The sequence below is a fragment of the Rhinopithecus bieti genome, unplaced genomic scaffold, assembly GCF_001698545.2.
Source record: "Rhinopithecus bieti isolate Rb0 unplaced genomic scaffold, ASM169854v2 scaffold_11938, whole genome shotgun sequence".
In the NCBI taxonomy this organism is placed as follows: Eukaryota; Metazoa; Chordata; class Mammalia; order Primates; family Cercopithecidae; genus Rhinopithecus; species Rhinopithecus bieti.
In genome coordinates this window covers 242,844-255,734 of record NW_016806961.1, presented here as the reverse complement: position 1 = coordinate 255,734, position 12,891 = coordinate 242,844, and the positions used below count along the sequence as shown (strand labels likewise).

The 12,891-nt window shown below is 46.9% G+C and overlaps 1 protein-coding gene across 5 annotated transcripts in view; it reads left to right on the top strand.

Moving 5' to 3' along the window:
- Positions 1–12,891, top strand: part of BICDL1 (BICD family like cargo adaptor 1) — a 114,070-nt gene that overhangs the window by 88,612 nt on the left and 12,567 nt on the right. For 3 of the 5 annotated variants that reach the window (XR_001886863.1, XM_017879059.1, XM_017879058.1), the window contains 4 exons: positions 2,219–2,398; positions 3,096–3,314; positions 4,703–4,846; positions 11,483–11,613. Coding sequence is in view for 4 of the 5 variants with exons in the window: in XM_017879059.1 (XP_017734548.1) it covers positions 2,219–2,398; positions 3,096–3,314; positions 4,703–4,846; positions 11,483–11,613 (674 nt within the window). In the remaining variant the exon portion in view is untranslated. The remainder of the gene's footprint in view (positions 1–2,218; positions 2,399–3,095; positions 3,315–4,702; positions 4,847–11,482; positions 11,614–12,891) is intronic. The other 2 variants (XM_017879062.1, XM_017879061.1) reach the window with 1 other exon arrangement.

Below are 12,891 nucleotides of genomic sequence, written 5' to 3'. Positions count from 1 at the left end.
TTACTATCTCATCTGTTAATGTCTCTCTGGAACAAATGAGGTATGTGGAAACCGGAAAGACCCCTGGACTGGGAGTCATCAGACCAGTTCTGCTTCACGAGGGTTTTAGGAAAGTCACTTTTCACCTGTGGCTCAACTACCTGATGTGGAAGCGAGGGGCCAGCCTAGGGCCTTGCCTCTAATGGTGGGGTTGGGGTAGAAACTCTTGGTATTACTATCCAGATGCTACTCCTGTTTCCACCTCCGGCTCCTTTCCAAGCTACTCTTTTTCCCCTTAATTTTTTTTTAATGAAAAAATATATATATAGTAAAGCACACAAATCTTAAGGGGACAGCCCAATGAATTTTTACAAATACATACCTGTGTAACCACCATGGAGATCAAGATACAGACCACGATCAGCACCCTAAAAAGAATACTTGCCACTTCCTCAAAAGCAAACCTCTACTCCAACTTTTTTCTACCTCAGTGAAGTTTGGGAACATTTTATAAATAGACTCATGTATACTTTTTATGTCTGGCTTTTGTTTAACATTATGTCTATGAAATTTAACCATGTTGTGGCATATGGTAGTAGTATATTCTTTCATTGCTGTGTAGTATTCCAACATGTGAACATACCACAATTTACTTTTTCTATTTTTATTGGCATTTGGATTGTTTCCCATTTGTGGTTATTTGAACATCCTGTGTGTGTCTGTTGTGCACATTTCGTTTTTGTTGTATCTACAGCTGAAAGTGGAATTGCTGGATCATAGAATATAGATTATATTTAATTTTATTAGAAACTGCCAATTTTCCAAAGTATTCGTACATTTTCTACTCCCACCAGCATTGCCCCACATCTTCATCAACACTTGATATTATTTGTATTATTTATGTTAACCATCTTGGTGAGACTCTCATGGTATCTCACTTTGTGTGCCTGTGTGTGTTTGATTTTTTATTGCAAAGGATTTCAAACATTCCACAGTGGCACAGTGTAATGAAGCCCAGCTCTGAAAACCACCAGTCCCTGCCCAGTGCTGCCCCATCTTCATAACATCCATTTCCTTTTCTCTCACATTATTTTGAAGTAAATCTCAGATTTTAATAAGTTCATCTGGAAATAAAAAGTACTAACCTCTAAAAGAACTTTAAAAAATGTAACTCCAGTACTATTATACCAAAAAAATCGCATATTTTCTTAATATCATAAAATGCCCAGTGAGTGTTCAGATTTTCACTTGTCTTATAAATGTCATAATTTTTTCACATTTTTGTTTGAATCAAGATACAAATTAAAATGGGCCTACACAGTGCGATTGGTTGGTATAACTCTTTTTTTTTTTGAGACGGAGTTTCATTCTTGTCGCCCAGACTGGAGTGCAATGGGGTGATCTCGGCTCACTGTAACCTCTGCCTCCTGGGTTCAAGTGATTCTCCTGCCTCAGCCTCCTGAGTAGCTGGGATTACAGGCGCCCGCCGCCATGCCCAGCTAATTTTTGTATTTTAATAGAGACAGATTTCACCATGTTGGCCAGGCTGGTCTTGAACTCCTGATCTCAGATGATCTGCCCGCTTTGGCCTTCCAAACTGCTGGTGTTACAGGCGTGAGCCACCACGCCCGGCCTGGTTGATATAACTCAAGTCTTTTTTTATTTCTGTGTTCCTCCTCTATCTTTTTTTCCCCTTGCAATGTTTTTCTTAACGAAATGGAGTTGTTTGTCCTATAGAATTTTCTTTTTTCTTTTTTTTCTTTGTTTTTTTTTTTTTGGAGATAGAGTCTCACACTGTCACCCAGGCTGGAGTGCAGTGGCGTGATCTCGGCTCATTGCAACCTCCGCCTCCTGGGTTCAAGTGATTCTCCTGCCTCATTCCCCAAGTAGCTGGGATTTCAGGCGCCCGCCACCACACCCAGTTAATTTTTGTATTTTTAGTAGAGGCAGGGTTTCCTCATGTTGGCCAGGCTGGTCTCATACTCCTGATCATAGGTGATCTGCCCGCCTTGGCCTCCCAAAGTGCTAGGATTACAGGCGTGAGCCACTGTGCCCGGTCAGAATTTTCTAGATCTGTATTTTGCTGAGTGTGTCTCATGATGTAGTTTAACATGTTCCTCTCTCCTTTTTATTTTTCTGTAAATTGGTGGTTGGACCCAGAGCATGATCAGGTTGAGGGGTCAGTTTGCCTTGGTTTTGTGTTTCATAAACCTCAAACCATTTGCTCTTTCTTTGAAAGCTGCACCAAAGCCACCTGGAGCTTCAGGAGGTGCGTCTCTCCTGCCGACAGCTGCAGGTGAAGGTGGAAGAACTCACTGAGGAGAGGAGTCTGCAGAGCTCTGCCGCCACCAGCACATCCCTCCTGTCAGAGATCGAGCAGAGCATGGAGGCTGAGGAGCTGGAGCAAGAGCGAGAGCAGGTGCTGACCTGCCTGTCACCCCACAGGCGAGGCTACCTGGGGTTGCTCAGGGCCGGTCCTCCTCCCTACCACTCAGCTGCCATCCTGGCAAGGCTGTGCCCCTGTGCCTTGGCCTGCTGGCTAGAGTATCGTGAAGCAGGCCCTGATGGAGCATGTCCCTGGCCCTCCATTTTCCACCCACCTTATCCATTAAGGCATTGAGCAGAAATGCTAGAGGACAGAGTATCATAGGCACAGCCAATTCCCACTCATTGTCACCCCAGTTCCTCTTAGGAAATGCTTGTGCCATCAGCTCCATACCTGTTATATTGACAGAGTTCCAGAGCAGTCATGATCCATCTTCTCCATCTAATTGGTTTCTTTTCGCACTTTTCATAATACCCAGAACCATTCAGTCCCCTGATTGGTTTCTGACTCCGTAACTGATTACATAAAGAAGTGCTTTATATTGCAAATGGAAGAAGCTAGAGAACAGGGAGAATAAGAATTTGGAGTCTGTATAGATGTACTTGGTTCAGAATAAGTATTATTTCTTGGGACCAATGAGTTTAAAAAAAAAAACAAAAAAAACCAAAAAACCCTTTCTCTAGAACTGGTGTCTTGGGTATCAGTATTTTGGGTTCAGATGCTAGAAAAAGATGGCCGGGTAGCAGTCTTCTCTAGAGTCTGTAATGAATAGTAATTCTCTGTGGAACAGCTGAGACTGCAGCTCTGGGAAGCCTACTGCCAGGTTCGCTACCTGTGCTCACACCTTCGAGGCAATGACAGTGCTGACTCAGCCGTCTCCACGGACTCCTCCATGGACGAGTCTTCAGAAACCTCATCCGCCAAGGATGTGCCAGCCGGCAGCTTGCGCACTGCCCTCAATGAGCTCAAGAGACTGATACAGAGCATTGTGGATGGCATGGAGCCCACGGTAAGAGGCCAGTCTGAGATGGTCCTTACCCCACAGGAGCTGGCTAGTGCGGGGTTAGAACCCAGTGCATAGGGTGAGGTCAGCCCTGGAACTGGAACCCTATAAAATATCCGCAAGAATTCTTCTGAGCCCTTATTGATTTTTTTGGATTTTGTTTTTGAGACAGTCTCGCTCTGATACCCCGGCTGGAGTGCAGTGGCACAATCTCGGCTCATTGCAACCTCTGCCTCCCAGGTTCAAGTGATTCTCGTGCCTCAGCTTCCTGAGTAACTGGGATTACAGGCATGCACCATCAACCACACCCAGCTAATTTTTGTAGTTTTAGTAGAGACAGGGTTTTACCATGTTGGCCAGGCTAGTTTTGACTCTTGACCTCAAGTGATACACCCATCTCAGCCTCCTAAAGTGCTGGGATTGCAGGCATGAGTCACCGCGCCTGGCCATGAACCCTTATTTGAGAACACCAACTACAGCCGTGATGAGGCAGAGGGGCCAAATGCCAGGACTCCAAAGTCAGCTTCCTGCACACACACCAGGTACACATGGAGCCTTTTTCTCCAGGTAGTGATGTACAGACAATGGCGGCTTCCAGTTTAAGGGCTTTCTTTGGAAACTTTGCATATGAAGTTTGTATCTAAGTTAGAACTGTAAGTTGCTATTCTGTAGCCCTTTGGTCCTAGTGGTAGGGTTAGCTGTGAATTGGCAAAAGTAAAAGATCTGAAACTTCCGCCAAAAGAATGTAAGTGAGCACAGGAAGTTGGGAAGATCAGCTCTAAGGGCCTTTTAAAATCCCAAATGTGGCCACCTGTGGAGGAGAGGACTGTTCCCATGGGCATCCTGGGCAGTCTGGCATTTCTTCCAGCTTCATGACACATTTCTCCCTGACTTCCCCTCCGCTCACACTCCCAGCTTTTGGGCTATTATTTCTCCTCACGTTTCATCCTCCTACAGAAAAGTTGTGTCTTTCTACCTGTATTGGGTAAAGTAATATGAAGGGCAGCTGTTCTGTCTGACCATGCTGTATTGATTTGTGGGCGGTATTGTAATATGAGGCCAAGTCATTGTGGGAGAAGAGAGCTGTCAGAATGTGGTGTGCTGTTCCCGCCACACTGCTTCCTTTCCCTCAAGCCTGAAACAAAAGGGAACATCTGCTTGCAGGTTGAAATTGAGCAATCTCTCTTCTTGACCCCTTCTTCCTTGCACCTTTTGTCTCTTCTCTCCTCCTTTTTCTCCTTCCCTCCATCTTCCCCACTATCTTTCACCACATCATTCCTCCACTCTCCCCCGTTTCTCCTCTCCTTCTCTCCCCCGACTAACCATCTCTCTCCTGCCTCCCCATCTCTTCTGTACCCTTACCATATCTGTGGCTGTCTTTCTTTTGCTGTCAGAGCTCCCGGAGACTTGATGATGACTCCTTAGAAGAACAGATAAGGCAGACCAGTGAGGACTCGAGAGCCCTAAGGGAGCTCATGGAGGGAGAGAGGGGTAAACTGAGGCAAAGCCTAGAAGAGCTGCAGCGACTCCACAGTCAGGTGAGCACCCCCACCTTCAGTCCAGTGCAGGGCATGTGCACCTGCCCCTGGCTCTCTTGGGACCCTTGTGAGTTTCTCTCTCCCATTTCTGTATGAGAAGTGGCTCCCTTTCGTCAAATCATCAGGGAATGGTGACCTGAAGTTGAGGTAAACTGAGTGTCTTCAAGAGAAGAATCCAGTCCTTATAGTTTAGCCCGAAGTAAAATTGGCAAGGATAAGAACAGCTGGTCCTCCATTTCCTTCAGTGACACTCTGCCTTATACAGAGCCAAAGTTAATCTGACTGGTAGATGCTGACAGCCCCTGGGCTACTTATGGGTGCTTTTCTAGCAGCTGCTGGGCAGGGAAGTTTGCAAACCAAGGAACAATTGATCTTTACCGTCCAGTTCCCTTTTGTAAGTGCCATCACTTCTCTCAGCCTGTTCTTCAGCTTTAGAAGAACTTACTGCTACCCTTGCTGTTCCTTTCTCATTTGATCATGATTTCATCTTTCTAGAGAACGCTGAAGAAAGACATTTATATTCTGATCTGAGAAACTTTAAAGGACTTATAGGCAGCTCCACTCAAAACGGAGCTTCTAAAATCTATCCTAGGAGATAAATGAAGACTCTTCCTGTTGACTGTGGTCATGTGTAGAGGTTCTGTACTGCTTGGGAGTAGGGGCTGGGGTCGCACCAAACAAGTAGCATCTAAACCTTGCTCCTGCCCCTCTCCTTCCCTGGCTCAAAGCTGTTCATTCCTTGCTGCTGTATGAGGTTTCTTTGAGATGGAATTTAAGTCTGCCTTTCACTTCAGTCAGTATTTCCTCTTTTTTTTTTTTTTTTTTTTTTTTTTTCTTTTGGGACAGGGTTTCATTCTGTCGCCCAGGCTGGAGTGGCGCAGTCACAGCTCATTGCAGCCTTGACTTCTAGGCTCAAGCAATCCTTCCACCTCAGCTGCCCAAGTAGCTGGGACTACAGGTGTATGCCACCATGCCCAACTCATTTTTTTGTAGAGATGAGGGTACGCCGTGTTGCCTAGGCTGGTCTCGAACTCCTGGGCTGAAGAGAACCACTCATCTTGGACTCTCCAAGTGCTGGGATTACAGGTGTGAGCCACCACATGCGGCCCCAGTCAGTATTTCCTACATTTGAAATATCTTTATAGAAAGAAACTCCCCTTTTTTGGGGGTCATCCCATTAGTCTTCCTAATATTTTCTTGAAAAATATCGGGAGACCCACCTCCAGCCATCTACTGTCCTCTTCCTTCTGTGAGTGACCAGATAACAAGGACACAAAGATGCCATTTCAGTCTGTGGCTTGGCCAGGCACGGTGGCTCACACCTGTCATCCCAGCACTTTGGGAGGCCAAGGCAGGTTGATCACTTGAGATCGGGAGTTCGAGACCAGCCTGGCCGACATGGCGAAACCCTGTCTCTACTAAAAATAGGAAAAGTAGCCCAGTGTGATGGCACACGCCTATAATCCCAGCTACTCGGGAGGCTGAGGCAGGAGAATTGCTTGAACCCAGGAGGCAGAGGTTGCAATGAGCCGAGATCGTGCTCAAGCCTGGATGAGAGAGTGAGACTCTGTCTCGTAAAGCTGTGGCTTGCTTGCAGCCAAACGCTGGAGACTTGGGTTAGGCAGCCACAGACATTCGCCCGCCTGAAACCTAAGTTCTTCAGCAGGTAATTTGGCCAGAGAGTGCTTCAGACTCAGAGACAGATCTTCTTCTTTTTTTTTTTTTTTTGGAGACGGAGTCTCGCTCTGTCACCCACGCTGGAGTGCACTGGCCAGATCTCAGCTCACTGCAAGCTCCGCCTCCCGGGTTCACGCCATTCTCCTGCCTCAGCCTCCCGAGTAGCTAGGACTACAGGCGCCCGCCACCTCGCCCGGCTAGTTTTTTGTATTTTTTAGTAGAGACGGGGTTTCACCGTGTTAGCCAGGATGGTCTCGATCTCCTGACCTTGTGATCCGCCCGCCTCGGCCTCCCAAAGTGCTGGGATTACAGGCTTGAGCCACCGCGCCCGGCCTCAGAGACAGATCTTCTAAACTGGAAAAATAAAATGCAGGAGAACGTTGGATCTGTAAGGTCTTTGGATTAATAAAAGTTTTGTTTATTTTAAAGCCTATTTAAATTTCCATAGGGTGCTTCTGTTTATGAGTTCTTTAATACTAACTGTTTTGTTGTTTTGTTTCTCAGAAATGTAAAACTAGAACTCCACGGTGGATGCGGGGGGGCGTTATTTTATTCAGAAACATAAGCAAATTGTAGGTTGCCAAGATTCTATTGTAGAATATTTAGGAACCCATTTCCACGTGGAAATTTTTTAGAAGTTCAGCTGATAATGGTTTAGGCCAGTTCCTATGGATTCTCTTTCAAATGGTTCACCAAGTGGAAGGTTGTACTCACATCCCACACGGGGTATAGAATTGGGCTTCTCCTGTAGGCCGTCTCCTCCCAAATGCTCAGTCAAAGCAGAAAACCTCTCAGCCGCACTGAACCTAGCAAAGCCACCTCATGGGAAGTAACACTGGCCTCCCAAGGCAGGGGTAGGGTGCAGACTGAGTCCCAGAATGACTGCAGAAATTGCAGCCATCACAGCAGGCATGGCGTTTTGCATGCAAGGTGGGTTCAGCATCCACTGACACCCACTGTGCGCCTAGTGCTGCACTAGATACTGAGAGGCAACAGATGGATGTGCAGGGCCCCTGCTCTCCAGGACCCCACAGTGCCATGAGGACAGTCAGAGCCATCTCTGAGCCCTTTTGGGGGCAGGACCCAGATGTAGTTAGGTGGGACCGAGGTTCTAGCACTCAGCTCCTGGACTGGGCTCAAACCTCATCTGATGGCTGACCCAGTCTCTGAGCCTGTTACCTGAGAGTGTTCTTTTCTCTCTTGAAAACTAGGCCAAAGGTCAAAGGTGTGGGGGCTGGAAGCCTACCCAAACTTTTAAATAAAGGAAAGTGGTTTAATTTGACTGGTAATTATTTTTTAGAAGCAAAATCCATAGCCAGACCTGAAGACTTGCTGGCACCTGTTACTGTTCTTAAGGAACAAAGTCCTTCATATGGTGTTGTGCCCCCTCCTACCCTGCCCGCATCAGTGGCAAGGAGCTGCCTCCTTCTCTGTTCCCCATGTGGCCCAGCCCTCACCTCTGGTATGCGTGGAGCAGCTGCTAGGATGCAGGGGGGTCTTCTGCGATTAGTCTGTAGAATATGAACACATTATCGGTGAGGCCCTCAGCCAGTTCTCAGGCCTGTCACCCAGGTGGCAGGAGGCTCAGTCAGAAGCATCCCATTTCTGTTGATTGGATCCTTCATGCTTGACTCGAGTGCACACTTGTTACTCCAGAAAGGGCATGAACATTCAGAGAGTGCCGGGAGCCTGTGGGCTTCACTCGCCAAATCTGGGTGCCTCTCCTCGGAAATCTCAGCATGGCCCTCTCCTCCATCCTCCATCCTCTTAGGCTCTGCCCTATTTCAAGACCTGCATCCTTTCACACCCTGGCTGTGGCCACCACTTCCCAATTTATCTGCCTTCCCCCAGCCCGCCCACCTTCACATGCTTTGGATTGATCTTCCTGAAGCGTGACTTGAAAGTGGGACGCCCCTTACAAGTTCTGGGTGGGTTCCCATTATCAAATGGCAGGAAGCCTTGACCCCTTGTGGCTGTGCAGTCTGGCTGCATTCCTATTGCACAGCCTCCGTCCCTCTGGTTTCCCTCTTGCCCCCTTTGCTTTAGCAGAACTGCACATAGGATATAAAGGGAGGTGGCACACGCACCCCATGCTACCCACATCTGGGCCTTCTCCCCAGCTTTCTCTGTGCCCAGAAGGCCTTCCCTCCCACCTACTCATATCTCCATGCTATTCAGCCTTCAAGTTCCCAATCTAGCGTCACTTCCTCCTGAAACCCTCTTGATTTCCTTCCTCATGGAGCACCCCTGGCTCTGTCTTGTCACAGTTACCCTGCTCACATCTCATCTTCTCAGTCAAACCCTAGACCCCAGGAGGATGAGCTCAATGTCTGATCTAGCTGTGTCCTCTCCTAAAGCATCTAGCACAGTGCCTTGCTGAGAATAAGCACTCAGATGTTGTTGAACAAAAGAGCAAATTAAGCCCTCAATATCTGACATTTGAATGTTTTCTTTGCTATTTAATTGCGGGGACACCCACCTTATTTGGGAAAAGTGGATTTGGGGGTGGATGTAACCTAAGTATTTGTATAAACAAGCCAGATCAATTATCACAACAGCAGTGATTAGGTCCCATCTTGCAGGAGGGAGGAGAGAGTAGAGCTTACAACCATACACCAGGCACTGCATTGAGCCCTTGATATCATTTATCTCATAATCCTCAACGACAACTTAGTGGTGAGAAATAGCTGTTTTTATTCCTGCTTTTTATGAAAAGTATGTATAGCTCAAAGACGCCAAGTGCCTTGTCACCTCTCCTAAGGCACATGTCTGGTAGGCTGTAACTCGACCAGGTTTTTTGGGCCAAAGTAAAAAGTTCTTCTGGAGTTTTATTTGGAGCATATTAAATGTTGGCTTTTCCTGCCTAGCATGTAGTTTTAACCTGTCCCTTACAGGTAAGAACGTCTGACTGGCCCACAGCTGGCCCAAAGCCATGTGAGGGCTCATTTGGTCTAAGAGGAGGTCTGGCTGTCTCTACTAGGTGCTTTGTGGGTATTGAGTCCTGGCCTACCAGACTGCAGAGCCTGCTGCTAAATAGGGGGAGGCTGGGCTCTGCCCTGGTGCCTTGTCTGCCTCAGGGCTGGATGCATATGTGTGCTGGGTAGCCGCAGGTGCTCCAGCCTGTTCTTCCCCGTGAATTCCGCCCTCCTCACCCAGCTGTCCCTACCAGGAAAGCTGCTGCTTTGGGCTGTTCTCAGTACGGAGCATCTGGCCCTGATGTTTCCTGCCAGACTGTGCAGAGTATAAAACCCATTGCTTAATGGTGGCAACAAATTGTCCTTCTATCCCTCTTCACTGTTGAGTGTCCTCTGAATTCCTCCAGAGTGGCTGCTACCCCAGGGGCTGGCAGCTCTGCCGTCTCATTCTGGGGAATGTCTGAAGTGTATTGATTTTCAGACACTTCAAGATCAAGGGAAGCTTGATCTTCAGCCTTACACCTGGGGCCTTTGCTCAGTTTCATTCTAGCTGAAGAGCATTAGACCTGGGACTTAAAGAACAGAGGAGTATACTGAAAGGTGGCATCTGTCCCCTTGTGGGAGGGAGGCAGACCTGTATGGATGGATCCTCCCTTGGAAAAATGTCAAAGTATGTGTCATATTTAACATGAAGGCAGGGTTAGGCATCCTGACTCACGTCTGATCTTACCAACTGAGAAGAAGGGGCTCCCACCCTTTCATTATTCAATTTTCCAATAAATATTTATTGAAAGCTCTACCAGGCAGGGTTTCTAGTTGCAAACAGCAAAAAATGTACTCCGCTTAATGTTAGCCGAAAGAGAATGTATTAGACCTGATAGCTTAGAGAATCAACAGGAAAGTGGGAGAACTCGGCTCCAAAACAAGAAAGGGCCATGAGAAAAGGGACAATAGAAACAAACTACCACCTTTGTCACTAATTCCCCACTTGCCTGGGGCTTTGGTGTGCTCAGAGCTGCAGTCCCTGGAAGGGGTTGTAACTGGCAAGTTTGGTCACAGGCCTGTGCCCAGGCTGCCTGGGAAAGGAAATGTCTATCACCTGTTGGCTTCTTTAGTTGAAGGTTGAGCCTTGTGTCACACCAGAGTCTCACACAACCAGGAGTGCCCCCAAAATGGGAAGAGATTTTGGATGATGACTAGCCAAAAAATGACAATTGTCTACTGCTTTGGGATTAAGCACCCTACACAGCCAGGCTCTGGGATGCACAGATGAATGTGACATGCTTCCTGCCATCACATAGATCATGGTGTACACAGGGTTACCATACTGTGGAGCAGGGTAAGCTGTGGTCCCTGACAGAGCCACTGGAGGGGTGTCTCACTGTCAAAGGTTGACTCCCAGCTGGGGCACGAGGACCTGAGAAGGCGGTGGTGCCCTTTGCTGAAGCATGAGCCACAGAAAAGGTAACAGGTTTGAGGTGAAAGATGATAATGTCACTTAGGTGTCTAAGTTCCCTGTGGCTTTCACCTGGAGAGCTGAATGAGGAAGAACAAAAGAGAGTTGGGCTGTGCCAAGGGCTGTCATGGGGGAGCAGGGTCTCCAGCTTTGGAACCATCCAGGGCTCTGTTGATAGCAGCATCCATGTTGAGTGAGAGATGGTGGGAAAGGAAACGGGATTCCCTACCCTAAAAAATGTGTGTCATGATGACTTATGGTCTTCGTTCACTTGTTACCTGGAGTGCCTGGAGATGGAGGAGGTCGTATGCTGTGCTGAGTGCAAAGGGGATCTGGCCTACAGCTGCAGGCCCAGGGCTGAACTCCCACAGCTCCCTTGCTGCGGAGCTGAAACCTAGCATGTGATGTGGTACCCTTTCTTCAAGAGAGACAGGCCCTTCCTTGGAGCAGGATGGCAGTGGAATGCTACCAGCTGCACCCCCACACATGTACCCTGGGTCTGCCTGGGGTCTCTTTGTTCCTTTTTCCCTCTTGGAGGGAAAACCACCCAGGATAGCAGCAGTGATACCATGTTCATTCTCCTGTTAGGTGACACTGCTGAGTGTGGAGATGACTGCCCTAAAAGAGGAGAGAGACCGACTCAGAGTCACATCGGAGGACAAGGAGCCAAAGGAGCAGCTTCAGAAGGCCATCAAGGACCGTGACGAGGCCATTGCAAAGTGAGTAGGGATAGCTTCACTTTATTCTTAAGATAAAGTTGAGTATATAGAATTGAGCAAAGGCTCAATTTTTTAAATTATACAAAAGAATACAAAAGTAAAAGTTAGAGTTTCCCCACTACCCACCCCCACCCCCATTCCCATTCTCCTGCCCAGACACATGCTAGTATTGAAAGTTAGGTGTGCATTTTTTGCAGTTCTTTTTCTTATGCATATGTAGGTATATAGGCAATGTAGTTGTTAGGTGTTTTTAGACATCAATAGGATGATACTCAACATGTCTTGCCTTCTTTTGCACTTATATCTTAAAGAACTTTCCTTTTTTTTTTTTTTTGAGAAGGAGTTTCGCCCTTCTTGTCCAGGCTGGAGTGCAATGGCACCATCTTGGCTCACTGCAACCTCTGCCTCTGGGTTCAAGCAGTTCTCCTGTCAGCCTCCTAAGTAGCTGGGATTACAGGTGCCTGTCACCATGCCCAGCTAATTTTTGTATTTTTAGTAGAGACAGGGTTTCACCATATTGGCCAGGCTGGTCTCAAACTCCTGACCTCAGGTGATCACCCACCTTGGCCTCCCAAAGTGCTGGGATTACAGGCGTGAGCCACCACGCCTGGCCTCCAGTTTTATCGTATGTATATGTCTACCTCACCTTTGTTTTTTTTAGTTTTTTTGTTTTTTGTTTCTATTTTTTTATTATGGACATTTTTAAGCAAACACAAAAATAGAAGATGTAAGACGACTTCATCTCTCAGCCTCAATACTAATCAGCATATGGTCAGTGTTATTTCATCTATATTTTCACCCACTTTCCTCCACCTCCCTGTTGGATTATGTTAAATCACAAGACATAGTGTCATCTCCTCCATAAACACTTCAGTATACATCTCTACCACAAAGACTTAAAAAAAAAAAAAAAAACCACAATACAGTGATCACACTTGAAAAAAATAATTCTTAATAACATCAGTATCCAGTTGATGTTGGAATTTCCCCAGTTGGCCCATAAATATCTTTTTATAACTGATTTAGAGTCAGAGTCCAAAGCCTTACATATTCCATTTAACTGATGTGTCCCAGAAGTCTGTAACATCTCCTCTTTTTTCTTTTTCATATTATATTTATTTGTTGAAGAAACTGGATCATTTGCCGGGCGCGGTGGCTCAAGCCTGTAATCCCAGCACTTTGGGAGGCCAAGACGGGTGGATCACGAGGTCAGGAGATCGAAACCATCCTGGCTAGTGAAACCCCGTCTCTACTAAAAACTACAAAAAACTAGCTGGG